Source organism: Poecilia formosa, unplaced genomic scaffold (assembly GCF_000485575.1).
Source record: "Poecilia formosa unplaced genomic scaffold, Poecilia_formosa-5.1.2 Scaffold19, whole genome shotgun sequence".
In the NCBI taxonomy this organism is placed as follows: Eukaryota; Metazoa; Chordata; class Actinopteri; order Cyprinodontiformes; family Poeciliidae; genus Poecilia; species Poecilia formosa.
The window spans coordinates 1,875,592-1,901,470 of record NW_006799958.1 but is presented as its reverse complement, the minus strand read 5'-3'; the positions used below and the strand labels follow the sequence as shown (position 1 = coordinate 1,901,470).

Genomic DNA, 25,879 nt, shown 5'->3' with positions numbered 1-25,879 from the left:
ACGCATATATATAAAAATTAGAAATCTATTCCAATTTTACCTCAGGTTCTGAGGAGCTTCTCCAAAGAGGCTGCAGATTTCCCTGATCTGCTTCAAGGCAGGGATAACCCACTTGTCATTGGTACGAAGCTCTTCTATGAAGCGATCAATCCACTGAATCTTCTGCGTGTCTCTGTCCTGTGGGTGAAAAGAAACCGCACTCCATATTTAGTGACTGTGTGAGAATCTATTTGTTACGTTCACCAAAATAAAAAAAAGGTGAATGTTACCTGTGAGCAGCTGTAGTCCAATATCTTGATGTGAGCACTAAGAGCCTGATCCATGATGTCTACAGGGACGTCGTCGCTGTGCGCCAGGTTCCAGAGCAGGTTGAGGACCTTGTGGGCCATAACGCCGTCCTTATCGTCCTCGGCCAAACGCCGGATTAGCTCAAGCAGTTTTTCACGCTGCTTCTTGCTAGCGTTGGTCCAGCTTGCCTGCAAAAACAGGAGAGGAATAAGCGAAGGCAGAGCAGTAATCTAGATTTATCACATCGATGATCTGCTATGAAGCAAAGCATTTAAATTTGACTGAGCTAAAAACAACAACAACAACAAAAAAGACAAAGTGCAACACTTGCATGTTCTGTGGTATTATTCTTACCTTGAAGCAGTCGAAAAGATGATCGAGCTGCTCGGGTGAGAAGTCCCACGCCAGCTTTGCCAAGAGATCATGGACGTTCTTCACAATAGCCTCATGCTTACCAGCCTGCACATAGACATAAGCAACACAGAAATATTGTAAACATTAGACTTTAATAGTGAAGCGGAAATAATCTGCTTGAAACCATCATTCTTTTTAAACATTAATTGCCAACATTAGCTTACAGTTTAATATTTAGGTGCACTTCTAAAATCAACAAACCTGAAAATCTATTTCATTCCCAATCTGACAGCATTTACAGAAAAATTGCAACTCAAACCTACTCCATTACTGTCATTGTCATAATTAGCATTAGCATAATTTAGATTAAAAAAAAAAAAAGAAAACAAAAGAAAAACCCTGAAGCTCAAAGAAATTTGTTGGTGGCCACAACTAGAAATGACTAAATCTCATCTTTTTCCAGTCTGTAAAAGCACCATGGCTGAGCAGCGGCAGCTCGTGGTGAAGAATGGTCTCTGGTGAGGACAATGTTGCTGACAGGAGAAGATAAAGTCGACCAGCTTCAGAATTACTGGGGAGCTTAAAATGCAGTCAGAGGAAGAACAAATGATGGAAGCTATAGGATGCTTTCTTGCTGCAGAGATTGCAACACTTTCAGCAATTAATAGCAGCACAAACCTGAACAAAACAAGGTTGCCATGTTTCATCTTTTTGAGCTTTCAACTCAAACTTAACTTTTATAGAACAAGCTGGATGTGGAAAAGTCAGAATTAAAGTGAAGGCCGACGTTCTTCAGAATATTAACAAAAAGACTGACGTCTTAAAGTGCTAGCCACACTTATCTTCAGAAGATTCTAAAGTTTGCTTACAATGATAACCGTGTAATTTAGTCCCTGTGTTAAAGCAACTCTTCTATTAAACAGACTGTAAAGCTACCTCTGGTTCCATTATAATAATGAATTCCCACTTTCAACAGGAAGGCTGGAGGAAAACATTTTAAATGTTTTTTTTTTTTGTATTTTCCTCTATTGTAGAATCGCCTTATTAAACATGATCTGCATAATAAACAGAAAACTAAAACATGCTTAGAGGTGGCGTACCTGTGCAGCCCAGATGTTGTCCAAGTCCTGCATGGTAAGAGCTTTCTCTTTTATGACGAAGCGAAGGATCTTCTCCAGCTTCTCGACATACTGCGGCTGATGCAAACTGTCCCTCAGCACAATAGAAAGGATGTGGTTTTGCTGGATCCATTCCTGATGCGGGAAGAGCAGAATTCATTTTACGGACGCAAAATTCACAGAATGTAGTGCTTCTGAAGCCTGCGCTTACCGCCATGCGCTCTGCGGTCAGCCACTCCTCCTCCTCAGGGTTATGCCGGTGAGTGTAGTAGGAGACGCTGGAGATCACCTTGTTAACTTCGTTTAGTGCATTCATTTTGCCGTTAAAAGAAGAAATTTGTAATAACCTGTCGAAAGAAGCAAAATCCAATTCCCGTGTGATCACTCTGCAGATGTACGGCGGAAACAGTCGAGCTTTAAAAGAGACTCAAGTACCCACCTAAGAATCATTTTTAACCTAAAAATCTCTAAATTCTTCACTGTCTCCTCCTGCCCGGGTACACGAGAAGCCAGATTCTTCAGAGACTTGATTATCATCGACAATGCGTCGTTTTTGGCTTCGTTCTTGGCCTCTTTCTTGAGCTCCTCGTCCGTGAGGTTCTCTAGAAACTGGGGAACCATCTCGATGACTGGAAGGAAGTACTTCTTTACTGTGTGCAATGTGAGGAACTCATAACACTGGCCAAAAGGCCTGCAACACAAAACGGGACATCAAGTCACATCAAAAAAAAAAAAGTACATTTGGAAATGTTTTGTTGATGAAATAACTGTGACGTTGCCGATTCTCACTTGATAAGTGCAGCGATGATCTGGACGTTCAGTGCTTGGCCGCTCATGAAGCGGTCGTGCAAAATTTGAAACCCGTTTAACGTGCCAAATTTGTTTATTAAATCAACCAGCCAGCCCTGCGGACAGAAAACACACCGTTAATCTTAAGGGGTTGCTTTATCCGGAGTCATTATTTTGCAATTTGAGACCTAATTAGGCGTTTGTGATGTGAACAACTTCCTCTTAATTATTTCACTTATGTTGCCGGTTAATCCAAACTGAAAAAGAAAGCATCCAGAAAAATATGCCCATATAGTTTTAATCTCGCAAGATTTTTTATTTTATTTTTTTTTAAATAATCCGATTAAAAACAACTGTATAGAGACTAACAGCATTACAGGCAGAGCTCAGCATAGTGATGGGCTTTGTGCCAATAGAGGCAGACAGGCGAGCAGTGCTGCAGTGCTGTTCACGATGACCCTGAGCCCACGCTACATTCATCCACCTTTCACTGGAGAATCTCTACTCCCTGATGTTTCTAAATTCTTTAACAGTGTTACAAGAATTAGCCTAAGATTAGGTTCAAGGTCTTGCAGAGGGAGTGATGTTTTTATTTACTTAGATAAACATAGATGTTTTTTTTGTTCAGATACTTTTAATGAGGGCTCTTAATCATGCCAGTTTACAACTTCAGTCTCAGATAGCTAAAGTTGACCTAATTACCCAGCAGAAGAGGAAAACGGCTACATTTCTGGATGATTCTTTAACAAAAAAGGCAGGTTTTAAAACAAAGCAATATTTGGTTAAATATGGCTTTTTAAAAGAAATTTTTTTTTTATTGAAAAGTTATCAAATTTCACCTTGGGAGATCTCGGGTCAGGCGGACGAGCGTAGAGCTCGTCGTCAGCCAGCTGCGCTCCAGCGGGGACGGTCTCAGAAGGCCGTGTGCCGTTGTAAATGTGGAACTTGCAGTGGGGATTGAGGGCCATGGCCAGCAACTCCAGTAGCGGGAACCAGTCCTGAGACAGCTTGGCCACGCACAACTCCACCAATCGGTGTGTGTTATTAATGATACACCTCTGAGGGACAGAGACCGGGGTAGAAATTAAAAGTTAAGATGGACAGTGTTAGAATGAACTGAACAAAACGCACATGTTACATTTTGACCTCTTTATCGAAGACATTTCATTATGAAAGTATGGAATGCAACAACCTCAATTCAACATGAGCCAGGATGTTGTCATTAAAATGCCAATACGCTGTTCCTTTTTACATTGATTATGACTAATTAATGTGTCTGAAGAAAACAGATATTCACCTTTAATATTTTACTAAAATTCAAAACGGTTTTTACCCTATTTTAGTCATCGAGGTACTGCACAAGCAACAAGAAATGTGTTAAAAAATACAACTTAAGAGCCAACATGCATTCAAATAAAAAGTCAACATTGTTCTGACCAAAGTCGAAAGCAAAAACAGAAAAAACAACAGAAACCATTTCCCCCAAAGTCCCTTGAGATTCCAGAAATCAATCTTCCCAAGACAAAAGCCAACCTCGCCTATTTCTAGCAATAACATTATTGATCACTCCTCGTGCTGCTGTTTTCCCCCTTAGATCTTCAACAACTGAACATAAAACTTAATTTTGGGGACTTGTTTTCAAACGTAAAAGGTCAACGCAGATTTCTGTAAAGATAGAGCCCCGATAAACACTCACATGTATCTCAAACTTCCAGCCGCTGACTGCCTCGTCTGTCAGGATTTTTGTGAAGGAAATGGTTAGACCGTCCCGGAAAAACCTCTGACATGCCTCACATTTCACATCCAGTCCTGTGAGGAGAAAACAAGAGGAGACAAACTCACAACATTAACATCAAGTGTGAAACATTCAGCTTAAACAGGTGTCAGGGTACAAAGGTCTTCAGGACGTTTTGCACAGATGTTGGCAAATAGATGTGTTTTTAATAGAGACAAATGTGTTAAAGCAAATTAAAAAAAAGGATCATGAACCAAATGTGCTTATTAGGGAACTTGTTCTTATTCCGTATATACTTTTCTAATCTTCCACAGAAACTTTCACTGTAAGAGATGAGTAAAAACTACATCTTTATTATCTGCACAAAAACCTTTCCATGCTAAAGAAAAACCAGTGGCATTTCAGCAGCATAAAGAAGCCGTGTCAAGGCTGATGCAGCAGTGAGTTACTGTGAACTCAACTCTTTTTATTCCAAGGAACAATTTTTCCTATGTTTTTTTAATACATTTGTTTTTGATTTAAACCTTTAAGTCATTTCAGCTAACTAAAAATGTTATCTTAAAACAAAGGCTGTAAATCCTTATTAAAACTGCCTCAAGAGGGGATACATTTGAGTTCATTGAGTACTTCAAAGATCAACTTTGAACTTAAGTTAGAACAAATATATCTAAACCCAAACTATTGAGCCTGTTGAATCAGAATGAAGATTTTGTTACTTTGTCTAGCAGTTAAAATATGAGGGGGGAAAATGATTTTTCTATATCATTAAAGATGCAATCATGATGTCACGTTATGCCCCAAATTTTTGTAAAATTCTTAAATGGTAATGAGAGGGAATTCTACAAATTTACTACTGACTTGTTGCCTCATGAAAACAAAGAGAAGTCACTTTGGTTTAGACTATTTTAGCAGTTACAGTGAGATCCTCTCTTGGAAAACACTGAGGAATGGGAATGTTGGGAATGTCCGCTCAGGACACCCGAGATGCTGGATTTAATGCAAAAAGTGTTCAATTTGTCATTTTTTCCCTCCTTGATGGTTGCTTTTGGGTACATATCACATTTTACTCACCTGATAAGTTACCAGGGGGCTGAAGTTAAGAACCTTTTTAAAAAGAGGGACAGCAGGAACACTGGAGATATTTGTCCCCTTGTAAGAGTTTGTTTGCCTTCGAGAACATAGTTGACGTCAGGCTTATTTGTTTATGTACAATACTTGTAGAACCCCAGTAGTTCTAAAATGTGAATTTATATACAAGGGGACAAAAAGTATAAGTTTCCACATAAGGAGTTTGCCTTATGGTGAAAAAAATATCACTATCTTTACAGCCCGATTTAAAAAACAGAGCCCTTAAAGAACGTCAAACAAAATATAGGTCAAAGAACATTTCTGAATGGATTTTTAGGTTTGAGACATCAAGTTCAACTGATTTTCAATTAGCAATGCTTTTTCACAGGTTTCAAAGCATGGTGCTAATCCACCATTTTCTACATGAAAAGTATCATGGCGGGCCAACAACTTTGTGTATAAACACAAACTTGCAACAGTACTGCCAACATAATTTGTCTAATAAACATAATAATAGAAAAAATCTTCACATTTTACTAAGAAATAAAGAAATAAAATCTGTACCCTCTCTCACATCATAAGTTAATTTGAAACAAATGTCAGCTGGATGCTAATGTCACAAAGCATTGACTAAAGAGAACATGCTGCACTTTCCTACCTTTTTTACTCAGGTCTATAGCAGCTTCCAAGAGGACTTCTAACTCTCCTTTTGGCAAAACTGGAACCACCCATCGAGGCCTAAGATATATTAAAGAAAGATAAATCAGCAGAAATACCAAAATAATGCAGAAAACATGCATAACAGCGCCATAAATATTGTTCAGCTGCATTCCAAGCTCCTTAAATGCCAAGTCATTGAGAAGTGTTTTCCACTGCGTGTGTGAACAACTTAAACTTCTTTTACTAAATTTAATTTGGAATACATCGACATACATAAAAATATCTTAAAATATGTTAAATGCAAACTGAATTAAAAGCAACAAGGCATAAAGTGAAAGATACTTTTAAACAACTTAACAGCAGTCAAATGTTTTTCATTTGTAACAATGCAGAGCAGGACAGGGTGGACCGACTCCACTAAATCGGAGCTGGCAGACGAGCAGATACCTGTTAATCATGTCATCAAGCTTCGCCAAGTCAGTGTGAGGAAAAGCAGGCTCTTCCTCTTCCAACTGAGGGGGGCCTTCGCCCTGGCCCTGCTCATCTGGTGGGCTCACGGGGGAGTTCTCATTAGATGAATTAGGAGATGAAGTCTGGAGATAAATAAAAAAACGCGAGAATAAATTTGAAGAAGCTTTAAAATGCAGGTGGAAGACAAACACTCAAAAGAATACTTCATGTAGCAAAGACAGCAGCTACAGTATCAAATATTGCAATTACGCCATCAGTTGCAATACATCTACATTTTCATCTCCTCCTCCTCTCCCTCTCTAATTAGCATCCTTGGTGCTGAAACGTGTGTCAAGTGTGGGCAACTACTGCAGTAAAACTCAATCCACCCATGCAAGGACACAGGTTTGATTAAATTCAAAAGTGCTGTATAAAGGAATCACTTCCAACCAAAATATCATGGCTCAAGTTTCAGGCTGATTTCTCTATGAATTGGTTTTTATATCTGTTAAACGGCTTAAATAATTAAACCTGAAAGTCTTAGTCTCAAGATAGGAACTAGGTAGTAGTGAGTTTATTCAGGTCTGATATGGAAAGAAAACACAAGATATTTTCTTTCAACTGTGTAGCTTTTTGGTTAACTGATAAAAAAAAAGAAGTGAAAACCTGCCTGCAAAACTATTCTGCATTTTTAAGATATGCTTATTTATTTTAGTCATTTTTTACTTTTCCATACACAAGTCAAAAAAAGAAAAACAAAATCATGCAATGCTGAAAAAATTAAAAAAAAATAAACACACAAAACAAAAATAGATATTTAAATTTCTGTCAATGGCAAGCACCCAAAGTGTGCACTGAAAAAAGTGTAGGTGGAAGCATGAGCTTTTTATGCCTTCACTTTAACAGCTTTATAAAATCAAAACAGAATGTTTCCTGCATATTTTTTTAAATATACAGGAAAAGGAATTACAGCTCAGTCTGTAGATTGTTTTGTAAAAACAAAACAATCATAATCAAACCTTATTGTATTTGTTTAGCAAACGATTTTTACACATCTTTTTCAAAATTTAAAGTTTTAACTCTACACAACAATTAATCCACACCTGGATCCCTCTAACTTAAGTGCAATCATTTTTAATGTGTGTCATGACATTTAAGTGAATCCTTCTCCATTAATTTATTTATTTAATTTCAAACCACTTGTCGTTATATGTTACTAACACACATTTAGTCCTTCTGGCTTTATCATACGATTATAAACTTTTCTGTTGTACACACCTGCACAAAAATAAAAAGTCCATCCAGATCCTATAGATCTGTGAGCCAGTAAAAGACGGGTCCTATACAGGCTTTGTGGTACGTTTTCTATTGTTCTGGTGGGTAGCTGAACAAACACACACATACAAAGACACAGGTGTTTTTCCTAAAATAAGCCTTTCTAACAATACTTGTCAATTCATCATACCTTTAGTGTTCGCAAAACACACCGATGCTCATTTATCCCCACTGACGCACAACAAAAAACGAACGCAGGGATAATGCGTTCGAGGTAGAAACGTATTAATTAGCATGTGGGAGAATCCCAGGGTCGTCAAACTTAAATGATCTGATGAAGCATCTCATAAAGAAGCAAGGGCAAAAGGATTTTCCTTTTCTTTTATATCTAAATGATAATGAGAAGCTGCGCATTGAGAAGAAAAGAATGATACGCATTGTTGAGTGGGATCCATATCTGAGAAATATAAAATGTGGGGGAGTACGGTTAAGGCTCCTTCTGCTTGGCTGACCTACATAGGCAGCTTGCCTCTCACATCTCAACACAGCTCATCTCTAACCACCACAGGCCTGCATGTGCGCACACACACACACACACACACTTTAACCATCACTCTGGGGTCTCTATTCATTCATTGCCTCCCTTTTACTCTCTCACTCTTTTCCCTTCTCTTCTCTCCCACCCTTTAGGTCCCAACTGGCATCTTTGTGTTGCTAGGTGGGAGCAAAACTGATTTAAAATGAAATAAATAAATAAATAAAAAATACTTTACTAGACTGAAAATGAGACTAAATGTTGACATGTGCAGTTTGAGGTTTACCGACCTGGTTCTGTGGCAGTGGGGGTTGGCTCTGAGCATCAGGTGCCTGGCCCTGGCCCTGACTGTCGTTGCCCCCCACAGGAGAGCCACGCGTGGTGGCCGTCATGCTCGCCACAGGGCAGATCTTGGCAATCTTGGCCTCTTAGGGAGCGCTGGCCAGGAGGGAAATCACAGCCACCTCAGCTGTGCAGCGGAGGGAAGAGAGCCCGAACACACGAGAGAGGGTCGCAAGCACCTGGAGGTATGGGTGTACCGCTGAGACCATTGCATAACCTGGTGAACGGAAGAGGATCAAAGGTCACGCTCCTGGCAGCCCCAAAGTAATGAGATTTTCTTGTGCTTTTGTCAAAGAAAAAACAAAAGAAACCCAACTCTAGTCGGGTGCAATGTCTTTATCTCTCATCTGTAGTTGAAGGATATGACTGAGGCAATCTCGATTTTAATCACAGGTCCTCCAAGTAAAAATATCACTTTTAATGAAAAGCACAACAGAGCATTTCATCTCTACGTGAGGTTTTGCCAACTTGTACAGGTACAGGTTGAGAAAGTACAGGAAGTTAAAACTGAGCAGATCTTGATCATATTTTACAGCAGATTGTTCGCATATTCAAATCCTTTACGATGCAACATTACCTTATCACAGACCTATGCTGGTGAAAACCTAAGACTGGGTTGAGAGTGTATGACTAAAGGTCAATGATGTGACTGAAGACATTTCACATGTCCATAATCTTTCAATCATAATAAAAGTATGTCTCCGTTATAACAGAAAAGCCTTAAATGTTTTTTTTTTCTTCAGTTTTCTTGTTATTTTTAGATAAACACAAAGTGCTTCTGTGGACCCTTACAATTTTATAGATTGAACACCCTTATTTTCATATTTGTAGCAGCTAGTTTGAATGACAGTTGGATCAAAAACATAAATGATATCTATTCAGATTCCAGGTTCTTGTTGGAAGGGGTGTCAAGAACACAGTTATGCAGTTGAAATATTTTTTGCAAAGTCAATGCATCTTTCGTCATGAATTTTTCACAGGTCCTTTAATACAGTACCAGAAAACTTTGCATAACATCTGAATTTATGCTATAGATTGAAAAATAACTGGACAAAACCAAACTTATAAGATATCTAGTATATCCTTAATGTTTTTTTTTTTTTGCATTTCAGCTTTCTACTAAAACATGCATGTTAGAATAATCAATTATTCTGTACCACACAAAATATAATTTCAAGGCAAGGTACTCTGAAACACTTCAAATCACACAATAAGACACAAAACATGTCTGATAACAAGAGAAACTTCATTTCATGTCATCTTCAATCTGAAATGTGGAAAGAATTCAAAATAATTCCACATAATTGCACATCAGGAAACGAGAGCCGAGGAAGTAAATGAAAGTAATACCGAAAGAGTCAAAACTCACTGCAAAACTTTGAATATAACACACAACCACAGGATACAAACACATTCTAAGTATATACACTTTTTTAAAACAAATTTGTAACCTCACACATTAAAATAATCTGGGTTAAACACTGTGAATACTTAAGGTTCTGAACAGGATTTAATTTCTTTCTGTGTGAAAGGACAGAGTCGGAGATAATCTGTGCACTGCTATTGACCAACAGCTGTCATTTACATGTGCTGACTGAAGTGAGTACCGAAATCTTTGAACATTGCTAAAGTGAAACATAGCATGAAAGAACACAAACCCCACAGGCTTCATACCAAATATTTCCCTGCTGCATAGAATGACTCTGCACACACACACTCCGGGGATGTTTACAGCAGATCAGTTGTCTAATCAAACACACACACAAGATTCAGCAGGGTTGTGCTTGGCAATATCTTTCCACTTCATCTATCCAGACAACTGACTTGTAAAGTTTAAAAAATAAAAAAAGGAAATAATTTACTTTTCACGCTTGAACACCTGGTAACAAATTCTGTTGTTTTTTTTTAACTTCCTTTTGACTACATTGATCAACGCTACCATGATACAGTCTTTATGAGGAGGAAGGACAGTACTAAAATGTTCATCGGTTTTAAGTTAATTAATCCAATATCAACAAAGACCCATATGACAGAGTGCCATTATTTCCATTCATCACACGGCCTCTGCTCAGCTGAACATTCTGCGCAGGAATACCAGGAGTTTATCAGATCAACTCACGAATGCAAAAACAGAAAAGACAGCGAAATCAGTAGGAAGGTGCTGACACGCATTAAATACTAACAAGTAAACAAACTCAAAACTTAGAAAAAGAAGCTAGAAAAATATAACTGTTGAACCTCTCACCGTTTATTAACAAGAGTTATATTGTACTTTTTAAAAAGTATTTATTGAAACATTATTTTCTAGTGCTTATGTAAAACTAGAATGATTACTACCCAGGTGTAAAATGTCCTTTGCATTAGGACCTTCAATGCTAGTTGAGTGTACTGTCTGTGTGACAGAGGGCATTTCCTCCACTTTGGAGACCCTCAAGGCAAAATCTGGAGAGTTTCTATGTATTTTTTAAAAGTTATTAGTATTTAACTACCTGCTTGAATGAGCAAGAGTTGATTTTATGACACCAAGAAAACACGGTTTATGTTTAAGTCCTTATAAAAGTGAAACAAAAACCAGAAATATGTTTGATTAAGCGGCTACAGCAAGGATATTTTGTGCCCAATCCAATTTAGTGACCTGATCCGCTTTCTGCCATTTCAAACATATCTATCCTACTTGTTGCAAATGTTTTTACCGAAATTTTAAAATAATGTAACAACAGATTTCCAAATGTGTCGAAAATGTTATAGAACCTATGTCAGAGTGGGTGACTTGGAAAAGTTACTTGCTGATCTACGGCGTTGTGCGAGTTGGTGTATAGAGCTCAAGGTAGTTTGGTTTTTTCTACATCACACACAATGGGGTTCAGGTAATACTTAAATGTTATACAGTGCATTATTTAACTACACAAGTGTCTCTAAAAACTAGATAGTTGTCAACTTAAAGTCTATGTTAAGGAAATGTAGTCAGATTCAATAGTTACTGGAAAAAGAGATTACTACTAAAAAGATCTATTGTGATTTGATTAGGGTTCAAAGTCTTGTATTTTATAAATGTCAACTCGCATATATTGGATCAGAACCAAAATAAATAGAGGAAGAGTGTAATAAAAGGTCTTCCAAAAATAACACAAAAATAGGTTGAATTGCATGGAAGATCGGGACATTTCTATATTTATCTCAACCAGTCAGTAAAATACTCATCCACAAAGAAACATTGACTGATTAAAAAAAATGGTGAAAGTACATGAGAACAAAATATTATATACAGGTACGAAACTGAGGTATGTAGGGACCAAATGGCAGCAACTGATATGAAATGGGGTTAAGAACTAGAAGGGCCGAATTGTCAAAATGCCAATAAACATCAACACAAACAAAGCAGTTTGTCATCCTTGCTTCCAGTTCAGTGCACACAACTGGATCAACAAATATTTTTTCCAAGATTCAAAAATTGCTCCTATTCTGCTGTATGGATGCAAAGCTGTATGGAAATGCTTACGTTGTGCATTTCCAAATAAAAATGAGGCAAGCATAAAAATTCATGAGACCAGTGGAGACATCTGGACAGATGTGTTGCCCTATTCTATACTAAATATAAAATCAAACATTGTTTGATTTTATTGTCTTTTATATATGTTTTTTTCTTACTTGTTACAGGGGTTGGTAATGAATATTACAGTTCAAAAATAATCCCCTAACCTCAAAACAAAAAAAAAAAAAAAAATCCTCTTTGAAACGGGATAAAACCTGTTATTTATACAACGCAAACATACATTCTGAAGAATTTAGGTCACAAGACAAGGTGCAACGCCGGCTTTTGAATATTAGCACTCAAGTTATTTCCAGGCATCTTGTTGATGGATAAATCGGTCGAATAAAATTAGCACGTTTCTCGTCGAGTTTCTTCAAAACTAAGAGGTCGAAAAGTTTGACAAGTACGCAGCAACATTACGTAATTAGTGCAACGACCAAGCATTGACACCTGGTAGTTTTTGGTTGTTCACGCCGGTTCCTGTGGTTCGGTTTGGCTGGAAGGCGATCCGCCCAGACAGCAGAGCTTTGAGGCGGTGAAGGCCTTACCGTCCAAAGCCCACTGCGCTGTCACATATTCAGGCCTCGGCGTCCGTTTGGGCCTTGACGTAACACTCGCCCTGCAAATATGTGCTTCAAAAACGGACGATCCTAAACACACAGCATAGCTGCTACAAATATGAAATTTCTGATTACAAACAATCACTTGTCACACCGTTCTTGCTGACTAACTATGTAACGAGATCGCCATTTGCAATGAGCGATGGCCGTGCTAACAGGAGCCAATCTAGACAGTTAATGTTAGCCAACTGTTAGCTAGCGAGTAAACATATTTGAATAAAAATAACTTGGCAGATTATTGACATGACTATATATGCTGGGATTCAAGCAATAAAATGTAGTTGACTTATCGTCAGTCTGCAAACATTTCAACATTACGAATAAGTTAGCTAGCTATCTTTGCAAAGGATGACAGGGGAGGCGTCTATTTCCTGAAATCCAACAGTGTTCTGATACGTATTCCTAAAGTTAGAACAAGGGTAAAACATTCAAAAATATAACATACTGGTGGGTTTGGAGGTAATAAATGTAAATAGTAGCATTTCTTTCAGAAAGCAATCGCGAAGTGCATTATTTAAACAAAAATTGGTTGCATGTTCATGCCGCTAACTTGTAAACACGGGACGTTTAAAGGAAATGTTTCTTATCAGAATGTAGACAGTATCGAGGTCCTTTTGCGGGTAGCTAACGTTAGCCTTAACTCAGTGAATTTAGAGACATATTCTTATGGCCGTAAATTAAATTCTATTTACGTTGACACATTCAGTAATTTGGTAGCCACCAGAGAAAGCAATGCCAGCAATTGAGAAATACAAGTATCGCTAAATGCAGCAACGTTACCTTGCACACAGCACCAGCTGACGCTAACAGTAGCTGGCTAACAATCAGCAGTCAACATACTGTGCTAAGCAGCTAACAACTCACCAGGAATTTGATACGACTTCCCCTCTATTCACTGGATACGTCCAGTCTCCAGCGATTGTGTCGTCGTATATTACATAAACGCGGCCTATATCAATGGCAGTTTCGCAGGGTACCAAACCTGTTACTAGAAAAATCTAATTCCTACGTTTTTTCCTCCGCTTCTGGGTGTTTTTCCTGCGTCACCGGCGCGGTAACAGCCCCCTAACTCTATCTAGTCCGGTTTCTGGGGCTTGTCACCTCGGTCCCAGCAGTCACTCACAACTTGAATCAGCTCAACATGGCGGAAGCGCAGTCCGACACAAACGCTTCTTAGTAAAACAGGCCAGACTGCTGTGTGAACTCCAACACTCCGGCAATGTCTATGAGCTGGTTTGCATCACAACCCCGACTAGCTCTGCTTAACACAACACCCGCTGAATGGAAGAGCATAAAACCCCACTCAATTCCGATAAGAGACTCCAGTTCCAGTAATTAAATCCATTTCTGATTTTGACTGAAATGAGGCAGATACAAATGAACAGCTGTGGCACTACACTATAACGCCTCCTATCGGACGGGGTGGCCATACAAGAAAGCGACATTTTTTGTTTCCTTTTAAGAATATAAAATCATCAAGCAACACCATATATGAAGTGTATAATGTGGCATGGCACAATAAATTAAATAAAAATACTAAACAATTACATTTACCATGGTTATAATTAAATAAAACATAATGAAATTTAATAAGTAAGTGTATTCCTAAATTTTTACAGGTGTCAATAATTTTGAAATAGATAGTTTAAGTTTAAGTTCACTGCTTAAAATCTAAAGCTCAAAACATTGGAATTATGTATATGTATTCTATATTTGCATAGAGATGAACAATTGCGTGAGGCCTAAAAGCCTCACTCCCTGATGCCCTTTCACTGCTATTGACACCTGTTATTATTAACACCAGTATTGATATTGCTGAGCACTACATCAGTCAAGATTTTGGCTTGGAAAAATTATTTAACATTACCACGGTCATATTTTTCAACAAAATAAAACCAGAATCCATCTAAAGTTTTGTTCAAATTAAATTCAAATTCAGAAATACATCAATGACTCCATAGGGAAAATATATGTTGCTGTGACTCATTTATTTGAAGAGTCATAAATTATAAGTTAGGGCTTTTATATAAATTAATTTGGGACAAACTCTTGTTTATATTATCTATGCTTGATGGTGTATTTATTTTTTGCATTAGACTTCACACAATAACAGCCACATCTGAATCAACCATCAAAAATGAGGTTTCTAATCTTTGGTCTATTCTCAAGCATTTAAGATGTACATAAAATGTTTTCCCAGCTTGGGAGTACATAACAGAAACAAATAAATTTGTTTTAATTTATTATGTTGATAAAATAGGTACGTTTTCCTTTGTACATGTGAAGCTGTTGATTTTTTCAACCTGTACCATGATTATCATGGGGCTCCTGGGCCTGTACTTCAGGAAGGCTCTGAGTATAACAAAATATCTTCTTGAAGGTAGGTGAAATTATGTTTGCTTTATATATCATTTTGAAGTTATAAGTTATCAAATTATGACATTCATACAGTATGTCACTGAAAAGTTACCTTTTTTTTTTTACAACACACAAGATTATAATTTGGAATAATACATTTTCTAAGAGGAAATCAATCTTTTATAAAAACTGGATATAAAAATTAAGTTGCTTCAGAGTTCATTTACTGGAAGACAAAGAACATGTCCTTAATTATAATGATTTCAGTCTGAGGTTTTAACTGCACCCTGCTAGTTACACTAAACTTTACCTTTAGCTTTAACTATCTGGATAAATTGATTTGATGTATGTTTAGTATCACGTTTTATTCCTGCTTTATGTATTGATAACATTTATGTTTGATCCGGGAATTTAATAGAAATGTAGTTTTCTCTTTCTCGTGAGAGTTTTCCCAAACTCTAATGAGTTTGAGAATATCCCTCATTAAATTTATTTTTTCAAAAACATAACTAGAACTAGATATGGATAATTTATTTTGCAACCTAAAATGAGAGAGATTCATTTTAAAACAATGAATGAAATGTGTCCCTTATTTTTGACTTTAAGATGTTTTTTATTTTTTGTTGTTTTGCATATTATTTTAATTTGTGTAGTGTGTATTAATAAAGATTTATAGTAATGTGCATTAAAGCCTGCCCAATACACCCCTTCAATAAAGAGGGGGGAAAATAAACAAATAAAACTCGTGTAAAACCGTCGTCTTGATAAAGATGGTTCGGGATGAAACTTTATTTTTTTTTTCTCCTACATACACACCTCACAACTTCAATACTATAGCTTACGTGAACTAGCAAACAAAACATATTTAAGCAATTATATTTAAAGTAGTACACTGTCACTTGTTTCTAGGGCAACAATTTCAGAAGCACATCTTAAATGACAAACTAACTACCACAAGCTGTCAAAGTTACAAACACTCAAACATCTTACCTGTAAGTCAGAATAGTCTGAATTGTAAACATGATGTAAGCATTTTTTTCGCTGTCAAAGCCATCCAGTCTGGTTAAAAAAATCCACATAAACTGCAGAATATTATTGAGTCTCGCTCTTTAAAAGAATCCTGTCTGGGTTTTCTGTCTCTCCAACTTGTATGCTAATTATCCCCGATATCAAAGATGGCGGCCTAGCAGCATTGAAAATCTTCTCCGTAATGACTTACTAAATTAAGCATTAGCTGACTTTTTGTTGTTTACAGAAGTGACTAAGTCATTGCAGCGCTGCTCTTCTCATAGAAGAAATGGTGTGAGAATACGAGGAAAGTGTCTTTTGAGGAGGAGCGGGCCACTACTAGCCGAGAGTTCCCCGTTGTCTGGCTGTTTGCGCAGCGGAGCAGCTAACTAGCCTATACCGACAATTTTTAAAATGGCTCCGGTGCAGATTGGGTCAGATGGACCGCTCGTTCCGCTCGGAGGTCCCGTTGTCTCGGGTCCACAGCCACCACCTCCCGGGACCCCAGCTACACAGGGCGTCAAACTAAGCCTGCTTATTGAATTTCTTCTCCAGCGGACTTACCATGAAATTACCCTGCTGGCTGAGCTGTAAGTAACAGTTAGCTTAGCAGGCCCACAGGCGGGCTAATAGGCTAACGCTTGTAAACTTAAGAGAACTTTAGTGCTGTAAAATAAACTCTTGTTGTTTTATTACACTCAAACAATCACTATGAAAATCATACTAATTTGTTATATTAAAGAAAGACTCAATGCATATAAAGTGGTTGCTTTCTTAAGGGACGTGCAAGTAAATGACTTGCTACTACCGCTTCATAATCATTGATCAGAAGTTTACCAGTAAGTACAGTGTTGTTAAATCTACCACCCAAGCTCATCTGTAAAAATCAGTAAAAGCTATTGTTCATATAGTTAGTTTCTTTTAAACAAATAAATATCAGGCTTCCTTTGTTGTTGTGCTGTTTACCCAAAATCAGTTACTTATTTGAGACCCACACTCACATTCCCCTGGTGACATCATATAAGGCAACCCATAGCACGTTGCTGTCATATTTCTTTATTCTTCTTTTTATTTGCATGTTTCCAATACGTCATATTTTTTTGCTTTTTTACTCTTAACAAAGTATACAAAGCTTTTAAACGCATTAAAGCCAGAATATATATAAATATAAACATCCATCAGGGGTTGGAGGAGTCAACAGAGTCAAGCAATCAGTCAAAAGGTTTGAGCGATTCTGTGACAAAGTTTGTGGAAAAGGAAGGGCAAAAACACAATGTCATAACTTTTTAGGATAGAAGATGTGTTAGTGCTGTGATTTAAATGTGGCCTTAATTTAAAATCAATGTTTTTATTTTGCAGGCTCCCCCGAAAGACTGATATGGAGCGGTATGTTTGCTCTAATTTATTAAATACAATAATTAAATGCACAACTTTTTTTAAGGGACATTTCTTTTAATTTGACTGTCATTTCTTAAACTTCTTTTTCATGAAGGAAAATTGAGATCGTCCAGTTTGCAAGTCGCACCAGGCAGCTGTTTGTGCGTCTCCTGGCCCTGGTTAAGTGGGCAAGCAATGCAGGGAAAGTTGAGAAGTGTGCGGTACGTTGTGTTTAATGAAATCCTCCCGCTGAGCGTTAGGTGGTCTGTCAACAGAAGCACAAGCGTCTAGCTGACCATAGCTCTCTGACTTGGCTTGTGTTGTGACAGATGATCTCCAGCTTCCTGGATCAGCAGGCCATCTTGTTTGTGGACACAGCCGACAGACTGGCTTTGCTGGCTCGGGACGCCCTCGTGCACGCTCGCTTGCCCAGCTTCGCCATCCCCTTCGCCATCGACGTCTTGACGACAGGGTCGTACCCACGCCTGCCTACGTGCATACGTGTAAGTCTTAAATCTTGATTTTTCTTTCCCCGTTAAGGCTGGATAAAAAGAAGATGCAGATTTAGATATTCTGACTTGTCTGTCTAATGTGTCGTTTTATTTATTTATTTATTTATTTATTCATTCATTCATTCATTCATTCTGTCTTTGTTCAGGATAAAATAATACCTCCTGACCCAATCACTAAAACGGAGAAGCAGACCACTTTAAACCAGCTCAATCAGATTCTACGACATCGTCTTGTCACCACTGACCTGCCTCCACAGCTGGCAAATCTCACAGTTGGTAAGCAGTTTGTGTAAAGATCTTGAATTTTAATTACCTACTGTTGATTTATTTATTTTTATTATTATTATTATTTATCTTGCTTATTTGTATATTCTTTAGCTAATGGTCGTGTTAAGTTTCGGGTGGAGGGAGAGTTTGAGGCCACTCTGACAGTAATGGGAGATGATCCCGACATTCCCTGGCGACTCCTGAAGTTGGAAATTCTAGTGGAGGACAAAGAAACTGGAGGTGAAGAAGCTAATTCTGATTATATTTTATGAGTAACGTCCATAGTGTGGCCAAATATGTGATTTCCTCTTTTTTTTTTTTTTTACTTTTACTGCTTACTAACAGACGGACGAGCACTGGTCCACAGTTTGCAGGTGAACTTCATCCACGAGTTGGTCCAGGCTCGACTTTGTGCCGATGAAAAACCCCTCCAGGACATGTACAACTGCCTGCGTATCCTTTAAACGTTTCTGTTTGCTCATCGAGACAAACATTTTCAGGGTGTTTCCTGGTCTGGATGCATGTGGAGAAAGTTTACGAGAGCAGGGGAAAAATACTGGTATTTGCAGAACGTATTTCTTCTTCTATTTTCTAACAGTTCAGTCCATCTTCAATGCTTAGTCCCTGTAGAAAATCGTCCATGAATTTAGAGGAAGCTTTGTGTCTATGCTTTAAAACTGATGCAGTATGTATCGGTTTTAAATGCACTTTGTACATGTCTTTCGTGCAACGGTTCAGGTTTTGTCCAGTTCTGCTCTGACCCTCTGCAGTAGTGTGTGTGTGTATGTGTGTGTTGAAGCATATAGGGTATTGACTGATCAAGCAGACAAGTGTAGAATTCCAATGAGAATACCAGCTGCAGTATTGCATCCTGCCTAGCACCCTTTCATTAATTCTTAAATAACAAATCAGCTTTTTGTTAACGGCAAAGAAAGAGCAGCACTGTTCCTGCAAGCATCGGTCATCTGAGGTGTTTTTTTTGTTGTTTTTTTTTAAAACCACTTAAAGAGATGTGTACTTCCACACCTGTCAGCATGTTTATGAAATACGGCTAAATTACATTTTCTGTCAATTGCATAGCTTCGACGTATATATTTAGCCAGACATTTACGTGCGACAGCAAGGCTTCAGTGAACAAAATCTTGATATTAGTTTCTGTCAATATGCATCTTTCATGCAGAAATAGAAACAACCAGGTATTAGCATTTAACACAATCGTCAAACTCTCAAAGGCTTAATCAAGCATGCGAGTTGAGCAACCCTGTGCTAATCACAATGCTAATCAGTACATCTCTGCACTGGCTTTCACCCACCCCCACGTCAAAGAGCAGTCTGTGTGAGGCACAAGCAGCCCTTTAACTAATAATCTACATCTTGAAGGATGTGTGCGTGTGCGTGTTTCGAATGTCAATGCCGCGATAAGTCAAATAGTCAACCGTCTACCTTGATCTGTAATTCCGCCCCCCCTCATACCGTGCTTTTCTTTAACTGCACCGTATCCAGATTCCTTTTGCCTGTCGCTGCAGCTCGAGGTCCTCCATTCTCAGACACTGATGCTGATCAGAGAGCGGTGGGGAGACCTGGTGCAGGAGGAAAAATATGTTCCGGCAAAATACCTCACGCTTTCCGTCTGGAAGTAAGGCTTCTACACTTTCAGACGGGGGAAAAAGATGAGGTTTAATGAAGAAACATAAAAAAAAAAAAAAATTGTTTTTATTTGTGTCATCTTTACAGCCAACAGGTTTTGGGTCGAAAAACAGGCACAGCATCAGTGCATAAAGTCACAATCAAGATCGATGAATCGGATGGATCTAAGCCATTGCAAATTTCTCATGAGCCTGCTCTCCCTGCCTGTGACTCAAAGTTAATGGAGCGAGCCATGAAGGTGAAATTAAAAATGAAAATGGTTTCTGTTCCTAATGTAATGCAACATTTAGACCATTAGGATTTCCTTTGCATTTAAATCACAGCGTCAGCTAAGTTTTATTTCTCTCTCTCTCTCTTTTCTGACTTGTTTAGATTGATCATCTCTCAGTAGAGAAGCTGCTGATTGACAGTGTTCATGCCCGGGCCCATCAGAAGCTGCAGGAACTCAAGGCCATTTTAAAGACCAGCAATCCCAGCGATAACTGTATGTATTTCATCTTTCTTTCTACTTGACAGTCATTAAAACTCAGAGCTTTTCTGTTGTGTTAGTTTTATGCCACATGTAATAAGACTCCATGTTTTTTTTTTTTTTGTTTTTTTTTCCTCTCTCACATCACTTGAATATTTACTGAAAAGCACTGGGGATCATAAAGATAGGTTTTTGGTTGCATCCTTTTTAAAGGTTTTTATCTTATTGCAAACCCATACGATTTATTTATTTGTGTTTTTCTTTTGTACATTTCTGTCGTGATACAGACTTGATTTCCATTCATTATTTGCTTAAAATATCTTAAATTTGAGTTGGTGAAACCTGCAGAAACTTTTAACGAGTAGTTTTCCACATTTAACCAGATTGAACTGGATCACTCCCCCCCTTGGTAAATGAAATCACTGCACAGCTTTACCAGAGGTTCTTTCTAAATCTCATATTTTACTAGTCTCAGTCTTGATTTGTCCCAGTATACGATTTCCAGTCATATTTAGTGTTAAATACTTGCTTGTTTTACTGTATTTTTTTCCTCTAGCATTCATTGAGACAGCTTTGCCCACGCTGGTCGTTCCGATACTTGAGCCATGTGGTCGCTCAGAGTGCCTGCACATTTTTGTAGATCTTCATTCTGGCATGTTTCAACCCATGCTCTATGGATTAGGTAAGCAGCAGCACCAAGAGTTAACTCCTCTTTTTTGGGTCCTGTATTTTTTGTGTTTGTTTTGATTAGCCTGACTCTTACACCAGTTCTGCAATGGTGTTGTGTTTTTAAAACAATGCTTTTTGTGTTTTAACTACAATTTGACTTGTTTAATTTAAAATGTAACTCCTTCTATTGATATTTTTTTCTGTCAACTTTTATCTGATTGTGTTTTAAAGCTTTGGCTGCACATTTATCTATAGTCGTGATTTATTAGCTTTCTTCATTCTCTCAGCCACAAATCCTGGGTTTGTTCTCTCTACAGATCAGTCCATGCTGGATGACATTGAAAAGACGGTCAATGATGATATGAAACGCATTCTCTCTTGGCTTCAGCAGCTCAGGTAAGTTCATATAAACTAAATCAATCTTTATTTACTGAATGTGATAAATTACGAACACTGTGCGGGGACTGTGAGGCATTCATTCTTTCCGGTTAGGTTCTGGCTGGGGGAGCAGCGATGCCGACAGTCCGTGAAGCACCTTCCCACCGTTTGCTCCGACATCCTTCACCTCTCCAATTCGGCCACGCACCCAGTCGGCAGCTTGTCCAAGCACAAACTCTTCATCAAGCTCACTCGTCTCCCACAGTACTACATTGTGAGTTTTGTTGGCCAGTTTATTGTTTAAAGACGTGTTCATTCCCATGCATTTATTTATTTTTTTCAAATATTTTCTCTTGTTTCCTTGCCAGGTGGTGGAAATGCTTGAAGTGCCTAGCAGTCCCACAGCATTACAGTACAAATACTCTTTCCTATCAGTTTCTCAGTTGGAGGGAGAGGACGGGCCTATGTGCGCACAACTTTTACAGCTTTTTAAACCCAACCTGGAACATCTTGTCCAGGACCCAACAACAGGGAGAGAGGCTCGACCTGGAACAAAAAGAAAGGTAGTTGTTTATTTTATATCGTGAAGAAATGGATGGGTTTAATGTGAGATTCTGAACTTTGTGTAGAAATGTTTTGGGCCCTGTTATCGTTTTTAACAGCTATATGGAAAGTATGGCGCAACTGCAAACCTTCCACGCGCACACTGTCTTCCTTAAGTTACTGTACATGCTTTAAATACACCTTCAACATCGTTCTCCGTCTTCTGCTCTGTAGATTGCTGGAGATCAAGGAGACTCTGAGCCTAAGAAGCCCAAGAGGTCTGGAGAAATGTGTGCTTTCAACAAGGAGCTGGCTCATCTCGTAGCCATGTGCGACACCAACATGCCTTTTATTGGTCTCAGAGCAGAGGTCAGTCAGCGTTTGGTCTTCAGGTGTATATTTCTGGATTCAAGGCTTGTATAATTCCCAACTGATCCCAAATGGTTTTTCTTTCTCTTCTGAGTAGCTTTCCAACATGGCCATTCCAAACGAGGGAGTGCAAGTGGAAGGGGACGGGAGTAGTCATGCAATCCGACTGCTACGGTAAAACAAACCTCCATGTGCTTCCTCCCTCCCTCCCTTGTTCAATGCCAAACTGTTTATGCCTCTTGTTTTCTAGGATTCCCCCTTGTAGAGATGTCGGAGAGGAGACCAGGAGAGCTTTGGAGCGCTCCCTCTTGGACAGCACCATTCGCTTGCAGGGCAGGAATAACCGGACCTGGGTGGCTGAGCTGGTCCTGGCCAACTGTCCGCTCAGCAGCACAAACAGCAAGGAACAAGGTGCTTTTTTTTTTTCTTTTTTTTTACCAAATGCACATCATTTCTTCCACTGAAAATAATTATTTTAGCATCTTTTTATTCAGAATAATGTATTATGATACCTCAGTATTTTTGTCATTATTCTTTATAGAAATTTTTTTTCCTCTGTTTGCATTCTGACCCGTGTTCTCACTGAGTTTCCCTGTTCTACCAGCCTCCACTCGCCACGTGTATTTGACCTATGAGAACCCTCTGTCGGAGCCTGTGGGCGGGAGGAAGGTGGTGGAGATGTTCCTGAACGACTGGAAGGCCATCAGTCAGCTCTACCAGTGTGTTCTGAACTTTTCTTGCACACTGCCAGGTGGGTGCATGTTGACCTGAAAAAAAAGTCTTCACATTTGCCAATGATCAGATTACAGAAATTAGCGAGGCTCTTACACAGACTGGGAACATTTGGGATTTTAATTAAGTAATTTCCAGGTGTGGAGAAATATAAAAAATGTACAAACTAGAGCTGAAGTGATTGATAGGATTAATGGAGATTAATAAAATAATCAAATGTCCTTGTCAAATGGCGTTTTGACTAAAAATCTGGATCTTTTTTTCAAATTCCAATCTCTTTTTTTTTCAAAATCTTTCTCTTTCTTACTGTTTATTCAATGTCACATGCTGTAAAGCACCTTGAAATGCCTTGCTGCTGAGATGTGCTATATAAATAAAATTTGATTGATTGATTGATTGAATCAACTAGTTTAGTAATTGATTAGCCATTAACTGGAGTACACAGACTCAAAAAGGCCATTTGCTAAAAAACCAACATATTTAGAGCACTAATTAAGCCAATATGACATGTATACATTTTGCATTTAAGATAAAAACACCTTTGTCTTTAAATATGTTTTAGCCAAATCTCTTCAAGTGTCAGTTTTAGCTTCACATGGTTCAAACTCACTAAAGGAATGCTAAGTTATCGCCTTTTAGGAAGTAACATGTTTTTCTTATTTAAAAAAGGAACTGAGATATTTCTTTTATATTTTAATATATTTCCAACATTTTATATAATTGGCTTAAGTGGTTAAATGAAAAATCTGTAGAATGTGCTAAAGTTCTCATGGATGCATCAGTCCATCTTTATGTCTATTTTTCCATGTATTCTTTTATTAAAGTGGACCTTTGTATAAACATCTGTAGACAATTCAGAGTGAAACCTGGTACTCATGTTTTAACAGTTGTTCAAGAAATTGGACTTTGGAATTTTGTATCTTGAAAAATCTGACATTTAGAACACCATGTAGGAATCCTGGAGTCTGGGTCCTACGTTTTCTGCACAGGAAAAACCCACCTGAATTTATAAGTATTGTTTCTGCCGTGTAACGCGGTGATTTCTTCACTCCAGAAATGCCGCCCTACCTGAGCCAATTCTCGGAGGTCCGGCTGTATAACTACCGCAAGCTGGTGCTGTGCTACGGCACCACCAAAGGCAGCTCCGTCACCATCCAGTGGAACTCCAACACGCAGCGCTTCCACCTCGCCCTGGGCACCGTGGGGCCCAACTCGGGCTGCTCCAACTGCCACAACATCATCCTCCACCAGCTGCAGGAGATGTTCAACAAGAACCCAAACGTGATGCAGCTGCTGCAGGTACACGGTCAAAACTCTTAAAACGGTACTCATAGAAAGCACATTCAAGTGGCTTGCTTTGGTGTGCTGAACTTTCTAATAAATCAATGGATGTGAAAAACAAGTTGGATGATCTTTGAACCGCAGGAGTGTTGCATTTATCAGTGCCTCCAGGATGTTGAGATGGTTTCTTGTGATTGCGGAGGTCAAAAGTTGCTGATTATGTGGCACTTTTTTCAAAACGTAGCTGTGAAAGTTGCAGTTTAAGCTTTATTTTTTACAAAAATGTTCACGTAACCTTCCCAAAAAAGACAAGATTTTAATATGCAAAGTGCAAATAATACTTTCAAATAAAATCATGTCCTGAGGAGTTGTCAGAGTGCAAAAGAATATTTCTGTATTGGTCATTCAAATTAACATGAGCTGTTTACACTGTGTAAACAAATCCTATTGAACAGAAATAGGACTGCAGAAAAAAAAGTTTTCATTTAGCGTAGTGCTTTGGTGACGAGGGTTAAATGGATTTTCCAAAATTCAGCCAAGTTGCACTGATTGGTCATAAAAATCTCAACTTCCTGGAGGGACTGATTTACCGAGCTGTGATTAGAAATTAAAAGCATGAAGTTATTTCAGTATCAGTATTATTGAACAAACTGCACAGAGCTACAAAATTATTTTTCCTAAGTCCTTTTTTGTGACTTTCCAGGTGCTCTATGACACACAAGCTCCTCTCAATGCAATCAACAAGCTACCAACAGTGCCCATGCTGGGCCTCACCCAGCGCACCAACACTGCCTACCAGTGTTTCTCCATCCTGCCCCAGTCCCCCACGCACATCCGCCTAGCGTTCCGCAACATGTACTGCATCGACATCTACTGCCGCAGCCGAGGAGTGGTGGCCATTCGAGACGGAGCCTACAGCCTGTTTGACAACACTAAGATTGTGGAAGGGTTTTACCCCGCTCCAGGACTCAAGGTAAACGGAAGGAAGAGAGTTAAAGAGAACAAACTCACACTTTTTTTCAACTATGAAAGAGAAGATGCTTGGTTTAAAAAAAAACAACAATTTTAGATAAAATTTTAATAAGTTTATTAGATTTTGTCTTTGATTATTATTTTTTTTTATTACTCACAAAATGCTAAGTGTGAAGGAGAGCTAACAAACTGCACATTAACCTGAGCACTGCCGCAGGATAGTGAAACATGGTGTTGGCAGTATCATGCTCTGGGAATGCATATCTTCTTTAGTGTTTCCAGGATGTCTGTGCATTTCTTGGAAAGTCTTAAATAATTAAATGCAGCTAAAATTAAGGCCTTAAAATGTCTTAAATTCGTTTAAAAATGTGAATATGTTATTACCAGGTCTTAAGGTTTGTCTCAACAGAACTATTTCATCTCATACATTATATATATGTTTATGAGGTATAAAAAAATTCCCTTCTCACCCTCCGCGGGTGGTCTCTTTCATCCTCTGAGCTCGGGTCCTCTACCAGAGGCCTGGGAGCT

At 38.5% G+C, this 25,879-nt stretch overlaps 2 protein-coding genes across 11 annotated transcripts in view; one reads left to right on the top strand and one right to left on the bottom strand.

Annotated features, from left to right (window-relative positions):
* The window catches only part of usp9 (ubiquitin specific peptidase 9), a 41,238-nt gene extending 25,101 nt beyond the window's left edge, over positions 1 to 16,137 (bottom strand). For 4 of the 8 annotated variants that reach the window (XM_007547208.2, XM_007547210.2, XM_007547209.2 and 1 more), the window contains exons 1-13: positions 13,631 to 14,065; positions 8,563 to 8,831; positions 6,460 to 6,605; positions 6,011 to 6,090; positions 4,246 to 4,358; positions 3,389 to 3,607; positions 2,550 to 2,665; positions 2,200 to 2,451; positions 1,972 to 2,107; positions 1,743 to 1,895; positions 643 to 747; positions 270 to 476; positions 41 to 177 (exon numbers count right to left, since the gene is read on the bottom strand). In XM_007547208.2, the coding sequence (XP_007547270.1) occupies positions 41 to 177; positions 270 to 476; positions 643 to 747; positions 1,743 to 1,895; positions 1,972 to 2,107; positions 2,200 to 2,451; positions 2,550 to 2,665; positions 3,389 to 3,607; positions 4,246 to 4,358; positions 6,011 to 6,090; positions 6,460 to 6,605; positions 8,563 to 8,664 (1,766 nt within the window). In that variant the 5' untranslated portion in view covers positions 8,665 to 8,831; positions 13,631 to 14,065. Of the gene's footprint in view, positions 1 to 40; positions 178 to 269; positions 477 to 642; positions 748 to 1,742; positions 1,896 to 1,971; positions 2,108 to 2,199; positions 2,452 to 2,549; positions 2,666 to 3,388; positions 3,608 to 4,245; positions 4,359 to 6,010; positions 6,091 to 6,459; positions 6,606 to 8,562; positions 8,832 to 13,630; positions 14,066 to 16,114 lie in introns of those variants that run through there. The other 4 variants (XM_007547211.2, XM_007547213.2, XM_007547215.2 and 1 more) reach the window with 2 other exon arrangements.
* A 120-nt stretch (positions 16,138 to 16,257) lies between these two features.
* med14 (mediator complex subunit 14) overlaps positions 16,258 to 25,879 on the top strand; it is a 14,254-nt gene continuing 4,632 nt past the window's right edge. For 2 of the 3 annotated variants that reach the window (XM_016669021.1, XM_016669022.1), the window contains exons 1-20: positions 16,258 to 16,722; positions 17,492 to 17,518; positions 17,625 to 17,730; positions 17,839 to 18,012; positions 18,168 to 18,297; positions 18,400 to 18,528; positions 18,634 to 18,741; positions 19,792 to 19,924; positions 20,023 to 20,173; positions 20,308 to 20,419; positions 20,961 to 21,086; positions 21,391 to 21,469; positions 21,566 to 21,725; positions 21,820 to 22,014; positions 22,229 to 22,363; positions 22,461 to 22,537; positions 22,614 to 22,774; positions 22,968 to 23,114; positions 24,150 to 24,394; positions 25,080 to 25,349. In XM_016669021.1, the coding sequence (XP_016524507.1) occupies positions 16,547 to 16,722; positions 17,492 to 17,518; positions 17,625 to 17,730; positions 17,839 to 18,012; positions 18,168 to 18,297; positions 18,400 to 18,528; positions 18,634 to 18,741; positions 19,792 to 19,924; positions 20,023 to 20,173; positions 20,308 to 20,419; positions 20,961 to 21,086; positions 21,391 to 21,469; positions 21,566 to 21,725; positions 21,820 to 22,014; positions 22,229 to 22,363; positions 22,461 to 22,537; positions 22,614 to 22,774; positions 22,968 to 23,114; positions 24,150 to 24,394; positions 25,080 to 25,349 (2,841 nt within the window). In that variant the 5' untranslated portion in view covers positions 16,258 to 16,546. The remainder of the gene's footprint in view (positions 16,723 to 17,491; positions 17,519 to 17,624; positions 17,731 to 17,838; positions 18,013 to 18,167; positions 18,298 to 18,399; positions 18,529 to 18,633; positions 18,742 to 19,791; positions 19,925 to 20,022; positions 20,174 to 20,307; positions 20,420 to 20,960; positions 21,087 to 21,390; positions 21,470 to 21,565; positions 21,726 to 21,819; positions 22,015 to 22,228; positions 22,364 to 22,460; positions 22,538 to 22,613; positions 22,775 to 22,967; positions 23,115 to 24,149; positions 24,395 to 25,079; positions 25,350 to 25,879) is intronic. The other variant, XM_007547207.2, reaches the window with a different exon arrangement.